We start from the raw sequence: 17,075 nt of genomic DNA on the forward strand, positions 1-17,075 counted from the left end.
TTTGGATTGTCTGGGGACCAGGTCTGAGAGAAAGGGGAAAAAAACCCCCCGGAGGATGCCCCTTTACTGCTCTTCAGACCAAAAAAGAGAAGACTTCCTTGGAGCCATTTCTGTCTGTGCTTAGTGTGCGGTTCTGAGTTTGGACTGCCTTAGAGTCTGGGCTGAATGGTCCCAGAGGAAACCAAACCAGGAAACGCATGCTGGATTAGTAGTACTTCTAGTTACAGTTTCCTCTCCTAAGCCAACTGCTATCATTTTTTTGGAGTGGCGGGGGGGGGGGGGCTGAGGAAGATCAGCCCTGAGCTAACATCTGTGCCAGTCTTCCTCCACTTGCTGTGTGGATCGCTGCCACAGTACGGCCGACGAGCGGTATAGGTCCACGCCTGGGATCAACCCGTGATCCCGGGCTGCTGAAGCAGAGTGCACCGAACTCAAGCACTATGCCATGGGGCCAGCTCCAACGGCTGTATTTTTCAGAGTCCTCAGATAGCTGCTCCGTGTATTCCATCCAGGTGTTTTTCCTTTTTTTCCTTTATGTGAGGAAGATTAATCCTGAGCTGACATCTGTTGCCTGTTTTCCTGTTTTTGCTTGAGGAAGATTCTCGCTGAGCTAACGTCTGTGCCAGTCTTCCTCTACTTTATGTGGGATGCCGCCACAGTGTGGCTTGATGAGTAGTGATGAGTCTGCACCTGGGATCCTAACTTATGAACCCCAGGTTTTTAATCACATTCCATATGGGAGAGTCAGGGTAAACTATGCTTACTCCATCTTTATCAGAACCAGAACGCAGATAGCATTTTAATTTTATTGTAACAATATTGTTTGTTTGTTTTGGTTAAGAATTTATGTTAGTTTGGTCAAGAGCATCCATGTACTAGGCTTTGCTGGAAATTTAAAGATGGATAATCTTTAAGTTGCTTATAGTAGGTCCACTGGTAGGCATGTGATGTGGGAGTGGAGGTAGAAAGTAAACATAATTTCATTTTATGAATTAATAATGAATAATTGATTTATTAACCTTATCCTTTTTTTCTTTTTTTTTGGCAAGGATGATTGGCCCTGAGCTAATATCCGTTGCTAAAATCCTCCTCTTTTTGCTTGAGGAAGATTGTCACTGAGCTAACATCTGTGCCAATATTCCTTTATTTTGTATGTGGGACGCTGCCTCAGCATGGCTTGATGAGCAGTGTGTAGGTCTGCACCCAGGATCCAAACCTGCAAACCCCGGGCCACCAAAGCAGAGCACACAAACCTAACTACTGTGCCACTGGGCTGGCCCCTAATCTTAGCCTTTTTGATCCATTTCTGCTTCAGGATTTGACTTACTGTTTGTGACTAAAGGAGAGAAGATCCTATTTATATTCTGTTAATTTTCCACTTTTCTTATTATCCCAAAATATAAGGGATGAAAAGTCTCTGGATATGTATTTGCTGGATGAAATTAATACATAGTTATAATAAGAGTAAGAAATATGATTGTGTATATAGTTATAATAAGAATAAGAACTTTAAAATAAGAATAATAATTTATTATCTACTTGTTTCTCAGGTCTTAGAAAAATACCCCAATACACCCATGAGTCATAAAGAAATTCTTCAAGTTATCCAGAGAGAAGGACTAAAAGAAATCAGGTGAGTTATTTAAGTGTTAGTAATAATTATAATACTTGAATAGAGTTTTTCATAGTACGTAGCAGCATACTTTAGTCCTGAAATTGATTATTTAGTAAGAATTGCTTTGTTAATTTCTGATGTTTTTAGTTGTCAGGTCTTTGGAGTTTTCAGTCATAGCACATTTACAAAACCAAAATTACGTTAAAAAAAATTCTCAGAAGGTAGCTATCTTCACACCCATGCACTTTAATTGTTAGGAAGGCCTGGAGCCATCTTCAAGCCTTCATCTCTCAATTCAGGCTTTTAATAAACTTGGTCATGAGCAGATAAAAAGTCATCTAGTACAGAGAGAGTGCTAGAGGTAGACAGTCTAGGAAGAAATAATCTTGGCCAAAAATCCTAAAGTGGAAAAGATATATAAAGCAGTATATATTTCAAGTGATAGTCTTACTTTGTTCAAATAAAACAGCCAGGGATCAGTTAAGATAGAACCAAAGATAAAACACACTTTAATTTATAGGAACCTTATTGTATTAGAATAGTGCATAATAGTCGCTGTTCATAATCAAGACCCTCTGTCATGAAGAAATTTTAAAATTATGTTCAACATGTTTTGTATGTTAAGGCAGAAATCTGGGAGTCTACATTAGACATATTTTCATTACAATAGAAAAAGATTGCATTACTTTAAAACTGCTACTAGTTGTTCTCAGCTGGGGGTCGTGTTGTGTAACGACCTTGGGAAAAGTGTTCAGAATTTTGGGGGGCTATTTTTGATTGTCACAGTAACCAGAAAGGAGGGAGCACTGTGATGTTTAATAGGCAGATAGCAGGGATGGTGAATGTCTTACGTTGTGCTGGACAGTCCTTCACACTGAAGAATTCTTCAGCTCAGATGCCAGGAGTGTTCCTATTGAGAAATAGTGAACTATGCTGAAATATTTGTAAATGGGCAACAGTGTATTTTTTTGATAATTAGCTATTACATGTTCTAGAGTTTAATTCTTCTTTTCTTTAACACGAAATTCAATTTGAGATTTTTTTATTGGCTCTTCTTTGCTAATGCAGTTAATTTTTGTTTTGATTTGTGGCCAAATGTCAGTAAGTTGGGAATAAATTAGGTTTTCTTTATTAATATGAAATAGTAAAGTATAAATTAGTATATCTCACTTTATATAGTGTGAAAATTATAGTCCCTGAAAAATTGTGTGAACATTTGTAAATTAAAACATTAAAATGCACTTGAAGAAATAGCCTTTAAACATTTTTTGTAAATTATTTAAAAATTAATCACTCTTAATTTATTGATGGAATTCTTAATTTTCACTTGAGATTAATTAGATTAAAATTAAAACACGATACCCATTTAATCACTCATCAATTTGTATAAGGCTGCAGGAGAAAAGGATAGTGATTTTTGTGACTCTGAGGAACAAATTCTGCTAAGGTATTCTAATATCCTTTTATAGCACCTAGTGGGTCTTATAGAATAGGAATGAACCGGAGGTTTCATTTCTTCCCGTAAGATTAGACTCTGTTACACACTGGGGAACTAGACCAGGAAATCTGTTATGTAGAGATCAGACTTCATTAGTCTGTTAGGTCTAAATGCCAATTGCGGTCTCATCCAGCTCTAACATAGTAAGGCTCAGTGACTTTAAACTTGTCGTTGTCACTTCTAGGGACCAGGCAAGGACAGTAAATAAGAATAGTAAATAACACAAGGAAAAAAAGGAAGAACTTAAAGAAAAAAAGTGCTAGCAAGATGACAGTCATCAAAAATAGCTTCTGGCTTCACTTAGTGACAACAATTTACAAGCAGCTATTCTTGGTTAAACTATATTGTGATGCAGTTATGTGACCACAAAGCAGTTCTTTCTAAGTCACCAGTGACTTCTATTTTCTCAACTCCATGGGACTTTTAGTTCTTGTCTCTCCTACTTCTCAGCATTATTTAACGCAGCTGACTACCACATCCTTCTTGAAACTCTGTTTTGTTACCTAAAGTGACCACAGATATTCCTGCTTTCCTGTCTTCCTTTATGAGCTTTTTTGCTCAGTTGTTTTGCTCATTATCTTCTTTCCAGGTTAAGTGCAATTTTGTCCATTCCTATAGCTTTAAATATCATTTTTGTTTTGTCAGTTCCCAAATATGTAGGGAATACTTCCCACATCAGCCTTTGTAGATGCTGATCCCTTAGCAAGGAATGTACTTTCCCTCAGTTAACTCTTATTTTTCAGGTGTCAGTTTGACTATGTCTTTTTCAGAGAATTTTGTCTGACTTTCTCCTCTAGATCGCATTTTCCTTTTTAAAATTATTATAGTGTTCTGTGTTCTTTCTTCGTAGCACTTAAGGTTTGCAATTATGTATTTTTGTGATCTTAAAAAAATTATGTAACTTCTCCATGGCTTACATTAAGCTGATTACGTGAGGGGGTGACATTATCTGTTCCCCCTCACATCCCCCTACGCCCCCACCTGCCACCGTCATACTTGGCACATTACAAGCATTGAAAACCTACTTGTTAATGAATATATGAAGTATCAATGGTTGGAAGATCACATTCCAATGTACTTATAGCTTATTCTCTTGCTGCAATGATATGTCAAATGATAGTCTTTTATTTAAAGTTTTCTGACAGATTATAGAATGAAATAAATATTATACTTATTGAAGATGTACTGCTTCTTACAGTTTTATTTTCATTCTTCAATCCTCGATACATGGCTTTCAACTCTTTTTCCCTTTGTAGTTTCCCTCTGCTTCCCAAATTTGAAGAATCTCACTTAATTTTGATTATTCCATACTATATTGTTTTATTTTAAGATACATTAAAGTGGAAACAGCCCAAATGTCCATCAGCAGATGAATGGATATATAAAATGTGGAATATACATTCAGTGGAATGTTATTCAGCTTTAAGAAGGAATACTGATACATGCTACACAGATGAACCTTAAAAACACGCTAAGTGAAATAAGCCAGACGCAAAAAAGACAAATATCATGCAATTCCACTTATATGGGATATCTAGAATAGGCAAATTCATAGACAAAGTAGAATAGAGGTTACCAGGGGCTGAGAATAGGGGAGAAAACAGAGTTATTGTTTAATTGGTATAGAGTTTCTTTTCAAGATCATGAGGAAATTCTGGAAATTGTTAGTGGTAATGGTTGCACAACCTTGGGAATGTACTTAATGCCACTGAATTGTACACTTAAAAAGTGGTTAAAATGGTAATTTGTATGTCATGTATATTTTCCCACAACCAACCAACAAAAAAAGCATTAAAAATTAAGTGATTGGCTCCTAGCTGAGAAAGATTGATGTACTAGTCCCTTTACGAAGTTAGATGATAAGATTGAAAATCATTTACCTGAAGTATGGAATTCTGAATGAATTAGTTAGAAACATGTATTCTTTAACAGAAATTGGAACATTTAAATTAAAAGCTCTTTTGTAACTGTAAAGCATATCAACATTTTAGAAAACAGGAAGAAAAAGGTCCTCAAATTTTTTCCCTCACAGTAACGTATGACTTTGTGTATTCCATTATGTTTCTTTTACACCCAAATGCACCCTATTTAAAGATAATCTAGAGTTTCCCATAGGAGTCATAGGGAAGAAAGAAGATACAGTTGGGTTGTTTCAGGTGAAAGGGATGTTCTAGAATGTTCTAAAAGTAGCTTAGTTCTGTTTAGGACAGATAACAAGATGTGAGAAGGGCTTGGAATAGCCCATAGGAGGAAGAAAAGATAAAAAGATTTTAAAAGATGAAAGAAAAGAATAATTTGGGACTTTTGTAGGTTGTAACAGTTATTGGTAATGTAGATAGAAGCTCTAATTGTGATATTTGGTCATTTGTAAAGAAAAAGAAGTTAATTTCTGTACTCTACCAATAAACAGTTCTTTCAGAAAATTAAAAATGGTTTTTAAAAATTTGTTATGACATTTCACTTCCTTGTTCAGTTTCCCATGGCTAAAGTATAGCCTGTTTTTTTCTCTTAACTTATGTACCAACCATAACTAGGTGATATTTCCCTAGGGTTGAGCTCTTTCACACAGAATTGCTTGTTCTAAATTGAAGTACTGTTAGCACCTTTTAAAAAATTCTGTAAGCTTTGAATCATTTGTTTTTATCTAGACAGTTTCCTTTTCTTAAAATCGATATTGTTCATTGAATAGAGATTTTGTTTATTGGGTTTACTTGGTTGAAAAACTCGCATTCTCACTATAGCTGATGAGTTGATCCTGTGTCATGCTGTGCATTTATATGAGTTTAAATATTGAAAGAATAGTTAGCTGTTTTTGTTTCCCTGTCAGGACACTAGACGTGAGATTAAGGATTCAGGGACAGATGTGTCTGCTTGGTACATTTTGGCTGTATACTTGAGTTTCTCTTGAAGGGAAGTTATTCAGGATTTTATTTTACCTTGAATCAGTGTAACTTTTATGGCAAATGGTTGTCGTTAGCCATCAGTGTTTAAAATAGCCTTTCAAAAACTCGAGATATTTTCTTTTTGTCTTGGGATATTGATTTTACAGTTTACAGGAAAACTAACTTAGTGCCCCATTTCATTATTATTTTCTCCTGACTTGAGTCCATACTTCTTCCTGTGATTACAGACTATGCCATTGATCATGAAGTACAGAGGCAATTCAAACCCCAGCCTCCCAAAGACAGTCACAGAACTACTCCCATACAGCTTCATGGAGCTGTTTCTGGGCTTTGGGGCATTAATTTTTTTTATCTTTTAAAATTAAGAGTTTTTTAGAGATGTTCTCTGCAGTTTTTGAGCTATATAGTTCTGTAGTTCTCAGGGTCTAGTCAGCAGCCAGAAGCTACATGGTGATTTGAATGGGGAAGTTATTAAGTTAACTGGAAGTTATTAACTGGTTAACCAGGAATTAACTAACTATTAAAAGATAAAGAGAACTAAAACGAGTACAGTAATAGCAGGTACAGGGAGCAACCACTGCCTCTAGGGCTGAGGCACTGTGCCCCAGGAAAGAATAACATTCAAGGAGGCCCCTTCTTATCCCTAGGTTACGATTCAGATCTCCTGGAGAAAGTGGGGCTCTGGTCCAATGGATGACAAAGCTCACTGGTGCTGTAGTCTGGGGTGGCACATAGGGAAGCACCTGCTGGGTACTAGAAGAACTTGCTGGAAAGCTCCTGCTAGGCACCTGTCCAGCTCACTAGGGAGCTAGCTGAGGCAATAGCAGAATTTTCTGGGAAGCTGCCCATAGGTGTTCTGTTGAACCTTGCAGAAGGGTGAGTGCCACTGAATGTCCCTCATGTTGCTGGGTGTTGCATGCCGCAAGAGCAGACTAAAACCAGAAAGAAAAGCGCCCCTTCTTTCTCCTCTGTTGCTCCAGCGTTCTACTGACAAAACTTAACACTGAGCCAGCTGGCAAAGGAGAAATGTTTATAGGGTCCAGCTCTGCTATCACAGAGAAGAGCAAACAAGGTTAGATTTGGAGCTAAAAGTCAATAAATTGATAACTCGCATAGAGCCTTCAGTAGTTTTTCCATAGAATAACTGGGATCATTGACTGGTCCCACATACCACTTGTTTATTTGATTTCTTTCCATCGATACACTACTGTTCCCTGTGTAGGATCTAAGATTTCTCAGCTTTACTCAGGACATTGGGCAATCTTTTATCCTCATCTCTCTATGAAAAAATCTTGACGGTTTTTCACCATCAACTTAGATGTTACCTCCCAAAGCTGGCTTTTTCCTCTTCAGTTCAGTATATCTTCCCCTCTTTCAGTATTTTTTATTTTTTAAAGGAGAATTGTCACCTATTTTAATATTATACTTCGTAATATATCTTCACTTCCCTTACCAGATTAATTTTTTTATTAGGATTTATGATCAGTTTCCTTCAGGAGAATAGGCACTCAATACTGAAGACAAATGAGATTTCACTATTTTAATTATTTATTCGTAGAATTTCAGAGAAAATAGGCAAGGAATATCATAGTTATGCTTTTAAATGGAGAATTCAAATTCTTTATGCTTATGATTTAAAAAATTGAGAATGATAAATTTGTACATAGGAGACAGAATAAGAAAATTTTAGAACTGAGATGACTTTAGAGATTATCTGATTCCAACTTGTAATTTTGGGTGGAAGGCCTCCCAAAAGTCAGTATCTCCAAATTGGAATTTCTGCTTTCTTGAAATTCTCTCCTATTTTCATTTTCTTTTGAGTTAAGGTAAAATTTTATTATTTCAAACTTAGAATATATGTAACAAATATATAAATTGTGAAACATAATAATAAAAACACTTGTGAAATGTCATCATCACCAGTACTGTTGGAGCTCCTTCTGTGCTTTTGCACTGTCCCATTCACTTTCCTTAGTTTGCTGTTTAGAACTTCCAGTACTATGTTGAATAAGGATGGTGAGTGCACGGGTCCTTGCCTCCTTATTGGTAGGGGAAAGTGTTCATTCAGCATTAAGTATGATAGTAACTATAGGTTTTTTGTAGATGCTGTTTATCAAGGTGAGCAAGTTCTCCTCCATTACTAGTATCTTAGGGCTGCTTTAACAAAGTACCACAAATTAGGGGTGGCTTTAAACAACAGAAATTAATTTCTCAAGTTCTGGAGGCTAGAAGTCTGAAAACAAGTCGTTGGCAGGGTTAGTTCCTCCTGGAGGCTCTGAGGAAGAATTTGTTCCATGCGTCTCTCCTAGCTTCTGGTGGTTGCCTGGAGTCCTTGAAGTTCCATGGCTTATAGACTCATTACTCCAATCTCTGTCTCTGTCTTCACATAGCATTCCCTTGTGTCTAAATTTCCATTTTCTTATGAGGGCACTAGTCATTGGATTAGGGCCACCAGAATGTCATCTTCACTTGATTACATCTTGAAAGACCCTATTTCCAAATAACGTCACATTCACAGGAACCAGGGGTGAAGATACATCTTTTGGGGGCACATTTCAACCCCAAATGCCCACAATTCCAAGTTAGCTTAGAGTTTTTTGGGGTTTTGTTTTTGTTTTTTTTTTTAAGATTTTTTATTTTTTCCTTTTTCTCCCCAAAGCCCCCCGGTACATAGTTGTATATTCTTAGTTGTGGGTCCTTCTAGCTGTGGCATGTGGGACGCTGCCTCAGCGTGGCTTGATGAACGGTGCGATGTCTGCGCCCAGGATTCGGACCGACAAAACACTGGGCCGCTGCAGCGGAGCGCGCAAACTTAACCACCTGGCCATGGGGCTGGCCCCTAGCTTAGAGTTTCATCATGAATGAATGTTGGTTGATCTGCAGTTTTCTAACCTTTGTGCTGTTTTGTGTGCTTTTGGTATCAAAGTAACATTGACCTCATAAAATTAGTTGAGAAGTGTTCCCTCTTCTGTTTTCTGGACAATATTGTGTAAAATTGGTATTCTTTAAATGTTTGGTGGATTTCTCAGTTGAAACCATCTGGACTTGGAGGTTTCTTTTTCAGAAGTTTTTCAATAACAGATTCGATTTCTGTAATGGTTAGAGGACTATGCAGATTATCTGTTTCTTATTGGTCAAGATTGGTAGTTTGTGGTTTCTGAGGGATTTGTCCCAGTCTTCTGAGTTGTTAAATTAATGAGTGCAAAGTTATTTGTACTGGTCCTTCATTGTCCTTTTAGTGGCTGCAGAATCTGTCGTGACACCTGTTTCATTCCTGATATTGGCGATTTGTGTTTTCTCTCCTGTCTTTGTCAGTCTTGCTAAAGATTTGTTCAATTTATTTATTAAATTTATTAATTGAGGTTTTTAAAAAAGAAACCAGTTTTTTCTCTATTTTTTGTTGCTATGTTTTTATTGTTTCATGACTCAGGATATGGTCTATCTTGATGCATGTGAATGTTCCATGTGTGCTTTAAAAGCATGCGTATGTGTTTTCTGCTAGTTTTGGGTAAAGTGTCAGTTATGTCAAGTTGCTTAATAGAGTTGTTCTTATTGTTCAGTATTCTTACTGATTTTCTGTCTAGTTGTTTTATTGATTATTGAAAGAAGGGTGTTGAAGTCTCCAAGTATAATTTTATATTTGTCTGTTTATCTTTTCAGTTTTTGCTTCGTGTATTTTGAATATTTCTTGTTAGGTGCATATACATTACGGGCATTAAGTGTTCATAATGAATTGACCCTGTTCTTTTGTAATAACCCTCTTTATCCCTGGTAATATCCTTTGTTTTAAAGTCTATTTTATACTGATAGAGCCACTTTTTTTTTTTAAACTTTTGTTGAGGAAGATTGGCCCTGAGCTAACATCTGTTGCCAGTCTTCTTTTTTTTTCTTCCCAAAGCCCCAGTATATAGTTGTATATCTTAGTTGCAAGTCACTCTAGCTCCTCTGTGTGGGATGCTGCCACAGCATGACTTGATGAGTGGTGGATAGGTCCATGCCCAGGATCTGAACTGGCAAACCCTGGGCCACCAAAGTGGAGTGTGCAAACCTAACCACTATGGCAATAGAGCCCCAATAGAGCTGGCCTCAGTAGAGCCACTTTATTTTTTTTAATTTTTTTTTTATTGAGTTATTGATAGGTTACAATCTTGTGAAATTTCAGTTGTACATTAATGTTTGTCAGTCATGTTGTAGGTGCACCACTTCACCCTTTGTGCCCACCCCCCCACCCCACCTTTCCCCTGGTATCCACTAAACTGTTCTTGGTCCATAATTTTAAATTCCTCATATGAGTGGAGTCATACACAGATTATCCTTCTCTCGCTGGCTTATTTCACTTAACATAATTCTCTCAAGGTCCATCCATGTTATTGCAAATGGAATGATTTTGTTCTGTTTTGCAGCTGAGTAGTATTCCATTGTATATATGTACCACATCTTCTTTATCCATTCGTCTGTTGATGGGCACTTAGGTTGAGTAGAGCCACTTTTGATTAGTGTTTGTGTGGTATGTGTTTTTTCATTCTTTCACTTTTATCTATGTCTTTTTACATTTAAAGTGTGCTTTTATAGGGAGAAGGGGTGGAGCAAAATGGCAGGGTGAGCTGACCCGGGATTCTCTCCCCTCCAAAATAGAACAAAGGATTGGAAAAACTGAATTTCAGAGAATAAATCTAATGCCAACACGTTAGAGACCTACAATACCAAGAAGGCGGAGATCATAAACCTTGCTGACGGCCTCGGAGGCACTGGAACGGGTAGGCGAGAACGTCGCTCCCCCCTCTAGAATCTGCGATCCTGCTGCGAGGGTCCAGGAAGGACTGGGGCAGGGGCTGCACGACCAGGGGATCATCCAGGACTCCTGCCGCTGGTTCAGTGGAATCCTGCTGATAGGGGAAAGCTTCCGTGTGCGGGGACCCCATAAACCCAGAGCCTCGGGAGATCAGAGAACAGAACTGATCTGAATCCAGATCAGCGCGTGAGAATAGCAGCCCCTCCCTCCGGGCAAAGCGCACTGGGCGCCGCCATCTTGCCCGAAGGCGGAGAGCTCAGAACACGCGGCTCTCGACCCCCATCTAGTGGCGACAGGCTGTAACTGCAACTGAATTCTACCACCATGTGAAAAAACTGCTCCTCTACCATCCAGCAGTTTATAAAAGCCCCAGACCAGAAGGAAAACAATAAAAACATAGAATTAAGTCCTGAGGACTTGGAATTAGGTAAACTAAGTGATAATGAGTTCAGAGCAGCTATAATCAAAAAACTCAATGAGGTAGAGAGAAAGATAGAGAAACAAGCCAATGAGTTCTGGAGTTACTTCACAAAAGAGATTGAAATCATAAAGAAGAATCAGACACAATTACTAGAGATGAAAAACACAATGGATAAAACAGAATACGGATTCCCTGAATGCCCGTGTAGACACCATAGAAGAGAAAATTAACATAGTTGAAGATAGACAGGCTGAATGGCTCCAGACAGAGGAAGAAAGAGAACTAAGAATTAAAAAAAACTAGGAAAATCTCTGAGAGATAGTGGATTCAATGAGGAGTAAGAACTTAAGGATCATAGGAATTCCCGAGAACGTGGAAAAGGAAAATGGAGCCAAAAGTGTGCTTAACGAAATTATTGAAGAGAACTTCCCAAATCTAGGGATTGATGGAGAAATGTGTGTAGAGGAAGCTTTCAGATCTCCTAGATTTGTCAGTGTAAAAGGACCTACTGCAAGGCACATAGTAGTACAACTGGCAAGAAGGAAAGATAAGGAAAGAATACTCAGGGAAGTAAGAAAAAAGAAGAGAATAACCTATAAAGGAGCCCCTATCAGACTGTCAGCGGATTTCTCTACAGAAACCCTACAAGCTAGGAGAGAATGGAGTGACATATTCAAAGCTTTAAAAGATAAAAATCTTCAGCCAAGAATACTCTATCCAGCAAGAATTTCCTTCAGATATGAGGGAGAAATTAAGTCTTTTCCCGACAGACAAAAGTTAAGGGAATTTGTAATTAAAAGCCCTCCACTACAAGAAATCCTCAAGAAGGCTCTCATACCTGAAAAAAGAAAAAAGGGAGAAAGGGGTCACAATCCACAGACTAGGGAGACCGATGAATAGAACCAGAATAGGATAGCAAATATTCAACTATAGCATTAGGGTAAAGGTAAGGAAACTAACAAATCAAGGATGATCTTATCACTCTAACTACAAATTCATAACATGAGTTGGAATAAGAAATGAAAATAATTATTTAGGAGGGGAAGAGCAAAGGGTCTAAATCAGTATTGGCCAAGTAAGTAAGAGACCACCAGAGAATAGACTATATTATACACGAGATTCTAAATACAAACTTTAGGGTAGACACTAAAATAAAATACAGAACAGAGTCACAAATCATAAATAAGGAAAAATCTCAGAAACCCATCATAAGAAATTGCAGTATTAAATGGGTAGGCTAAAGCACACAGGAAAAGAAATGCAGGAAAACAAGATAATGGGCGACAGATTGACAGCATTAAGTCCACATGCATCAATAATCACTCTCAATGTAAACGGATTGAACTCTCCAATAAAAAGACACAGAGTGGCAAAATGGATTAAAGAGCAAGCTCCAACAATTTGTTGCCTCAAAGAAACACACCTCAGCCCAGACAAACACAGGCTCAGGGTGAAGGGGTGAAGGACAATACTTCAAGCTAATAGCAAGAAAAAAAGCGCAGGTGTTGCAATTCTTAGATCAGACGAAGTGGATTTCAAAATAAGACAGGTAAAGAGAGACACAGAGGGACAATATATAATGATCAAGGGGACACTTCATCAAGAAGAAATAACACTTATAAATATCTATGCACCCAACACAGGAACACCAAGATTCATAAAGCAACTATTAACAGACCTAAAGGAAGATGTTAAAGACAACACAATAATAGTAGGGGACCTCAACACCCCACTCACATCAATGGACAGATCATCCAGACAGAAAATCAACAAGGAAATAGTAGCACTAAATGAAAAACTAAAACAATTGGACTTAATAGACATATATAGATCACTTCACCCTAAAAGAGCTGAATACACATTTTTCTCAAGTGCACATGGAACATTCTGAAGGATAGACCATATGTTGGGAAACAAGGCAAGCCTCTACAAATTAAAAAAAATTGAGATAATAGCAAGCTGCTTCTCCGATCATAATGCTATAAGGCTAGAAATTAATTACAAGAAAACTGAGAAAGGGACAAAGATGTGGAGACTAAACAACACACTACTGAACAAGCAATGGGTCATTGAAGAAATTAAAGAAGAAATCAAAAAATACATGGAAACAAATGAAAATCATAGCATGCCATACCAACTCATATGGGATACAGCAAAAGCTGTATTAAGAGGAAAATTCATCACAATACAGGCACATCTGAACAAACAAGAAAAATCCCAAATCAGCAATCTTAAACTACACCTAACTGAATTGGAGGAAAAAGAACAAATAAAGCCCGAAGTCAGCAGAAGGAGAGAAATAATAAAAATCAGAGCAGAAATAAATACTATTGAAACGGAAAAGGCAGTAGAAAGGATCAATGAAATGAAGAGCTGGTTTTTGAGAAGATAAATAAAATTGACAAACCCCTAGCCAGACTTACAAAGAAAAAAGGGGAAAAAGCTCAAATAAACAAAATCAGAAATGAAAGAGGAGAAATAACAACAGACTCTGCAGAAATACAACGGATTATAAGAGAATCCTACGAAAAACTATATGTCCACAGAATGGATAACCTAGAGGAAATGGATAAATTCTTGCACTCCTACAATCTCTCAAAGCTCACTCAAGAAGAGGCAGACAATTTGAACAGACCAATCACAAGGAAAGAGATTGAAATAGCAATCAAAAACATCCCAAAGCATAAAACCCCAGGACCAGATGGCTTTCCTGGGGAATTCTACCAAACTTTCAGAGAGGATTTAATACCTATCCTTTTCAAGCTATTCCAAAAAATTAGGGAAGATGGAACACTTCCTAACACATCCTATGAGGCTAACTTCACACTGATACCAAAACCTGACAAGGATACCACGAAAAAAGAACTACAGGCCAATATCACTGATGAACATAGATGCAAAAATTCTAAATAAAATTTTGGCAACCAGAATTCAGCAGTTCATCAAAAGGATCATACATCATGATCAAGTGGGATTCATACCAGGGACACAGGGATGGTTCAACATCCGCAAATCAATCAATGTGATACACCACATCAACAAACTGAGGAATAAAAACCACATGATCATTTCAATAGATGCAGAGAAGGCATTTGACAAGATCCAACAGCCATTTATGATAAAAACTCTGAACAAAATGGGCATAGAAGGAAACTACCTCAACATAATAAAGGCCATGTATGACAAACCCACAGCCAACATCATACTCACTGGGCAAAAACTGAATGCCATTCCCCTGAAAACAGGAACGAGACAAGGATGCCCTCTATCACCACTCTTATTCAACATATGTACTGGAGGTCCTGGCCAGAGCCATCAGGCAAGAAAAAGGAATAAAAGGAATCCAAATAGGGAGGGAAGAAGTGAAACTCTCGCTGTTTGCAGATGACATGATCTTATATGTAGAAAACCCCAAGGAATCCATTGGAAAACTCTTAGAAGTAAACAACAACTACAGCAAAGTTGCAGGGTACAAAATCAATTTGCATAAATCAGTGGTATTTCTATATTCTAATAACGAACTAACAGAAAAAGAGCTCAAGAACACAATACCATTCACAATCTCAACAAAAAGAATAAAATAGCTTGGGGTAAATTTAAGGAAGTGAAGGACCTATATAATGAAAATTACAAGGCCTTTCTGAAAGAAATGGATGACGACATAAGGAGATGGAAAGACTTTCCTTGTACATGGATTGGAAGAATAAACATAGTTAAAATGTCTATTCTACCTAAAGCAATCTACAGATTCAACGCCATCCCAATCAGAATCCCAATGACATTCTTTACAGAACTAGAACAAAGAATCCTAAAATTCATATGGGGCAACAAAAGACCCCAAATTTCTAAAGCAATCCTGAGAAAAAAGAACAAAACGGGAGGCATCACAATCCCTGACTTCGAAAACATACAAAGCTACAGTAATCAAAACAGCATGGTACTGGTACAAAAACAGGTGCACAGATCAATGGAACAGAATTGAAAGCCCAGAAATAAAACCACACATCTATGGACAGCTTATCTTTGACAAAGGAGCTGAGGGCATACAATGGAGAAAAGAAAGTCTTTTCAACAAATGGTGCTGGGAAAACTGGAAAGCCACATGTAAAATAATGAAAACTGACCATTCTTTTTCACCATTCACCAAAATAAACTCAAAATGGATCAAAGACCTAAAGCTGAGACCTGAAACCATAAGGCTTCTGGAAGAAAACGTAGGCAGTACACTCTTTGACATCAGTATTAAAAGGATCTTTTCAGACACCATGTCTTCTCAGAGAAGGGAAACAATAGAAAGAATAAACAAATGGGACTTCATCAGACTAAAGAGCTTCTTCAAGGCAAATGGAAAACAGGATTGAAACAAAAAAACAACCCACTAACTGGGAAAAAATATTTGCAAGTCATATATCTGACAAAGGCTTAATGTCCATAATATATAAAGAACTCTCACAATTCAACAACAAAAAAATCAAACAACCCAGTCAAAAAGTGGGCTGGAAGCGTGAATAAACATTTCTCCAAAGAAGATATACGGATGGCCAATAGGCACATGAAAAGATGCTCATCATCGCTGATGATCAGGGAAATGCAAATCAAAACTACACTAAGATATCACCTTACACCCATTAGAATGACAAAAATATCTAAAACTAATAGTAACAAATGTTGGAGAGGTTGTGGAGAAAAAGGAACCCTCATACACTGCTGGTGGGAATGCAATCTGGTGCAGCCACTATGGAAAACAGTATGGAGATTCCTCAAAAAACTAAAAATAGAACTACCATACGATCCAGCCATCCCATTACTGGGTATTTATCCAAAGAGCTTGAAGTTAGCAATCCCAAAAGTCCTGTGTACCCCAATGTTCATTGCAGCATTATTTACAATAGCCAAGACATGGAAGCAACCTAAGTGCCCATCAACAGACGAATGGATAAAGAAGATGTGGTACATAGATGCAATGAAATACTACTCAGCTGCAAAACAGAACAAAATCATTCCATTTGCAACAACATGGATGGACCTTGAGGGAATTATGTTAAGTGAAATAAGCTAGCTAGAGAAGGATAATCTGTGTATGACTCCACTCATATAAGGAATTTAAAAATGTAGACTAAGAACAGTTTAGTGGATACCAGGGGAAAGGTGGGGTAGGGGGTGGGCACAAAGGGTGAAGTGGTGCACCTACAACACGAATGACAAACATTAACGTACAACTGAAATTTCACAAGATTGTAACCTATCATTAATGCAAAAAAAAAAAAAAAAAGTGGGCTTTTATTGACAGCATATAGGGTGGTGGTGGTGGTTGTTTTGGCAAGGAAGATTTGCCCTGAGCCACCATCTATTGCTAATCCTCCTCTATTTTGTGGGGGTTGAGGAAGATTAGCCCGGACCTAACATCTGTGGCAGTCTTCCTCTACTTTGTGTGTGAGATGCCTCCACAGCATGGCTGATGAGTGGAGCAGGTCCACACCCCACATCTGAACCTGTGAACCATGGGCCGCCAAAGCAGACCGTGCAGAACTTTAACCACTCAGCCATGGTGCTGGCCCCAGCATGTGTGTTGTTTTTAAAAAAATCCAATCTGATAATCATTGACATAATTAGATTTAGTTTACCATTTTATTATTTATTTTCTGTTTTTCCTTCTTATTTTTTTATTTGACTAGTCCCTCTCTACTGCCTTCTTTTGATTTATTAGAGTGTTTTGCAGTGTATTATATTGATTGACTTTTGGCTATATCTTTTTGTTATAAGTGGTTTCTCTAGAGATTGTAATATATACCCAAACCTTTTACAAACTCCTTAGAATTAATGTTTTACCACCTTAAATAAAATGT

The 17,075-nt window shown here is 37.6% G+C and overlaps 1 protein-coding gene across 1 annotated transcript in view; it reads left to right on the forward strand.

Moving 5' to 3' along the window:
* Positions 1 to 17,075, forward strand: part of ASXL2 (ASXL transcriptional regulator 2) — a 160,911-nt gene that overhangs the window by 45,107 nt on the left and 98,729 nt on the right. Inside the window, exon 2 of the mRNA XM_070512449.1 lies at positions 1,551 to 1,633. Within this exon, the coding sequence (XP_070368550.1) occupies positions 1,551 to 1,633 (83 nt within the window). The remainder of the gene's footprint in view (positions 1 to 1,550; positions 1,634 to 17,075) is intronic.

The sequence above is a fragment of the Equus asinus genome, chromosome 6 (assembly GCF_041296235.1).
Source record: "Equus asinus isolate D_3611 breed Donkey chromosome 6, EquAss-T2T_v2, whole genome shotgun sequence".
Lineage (NCBI taxonomy): Eukaryota > Metazoa > Chordata > Mammalia > Perissodactyla > Equidae > Equus > Equus asinus.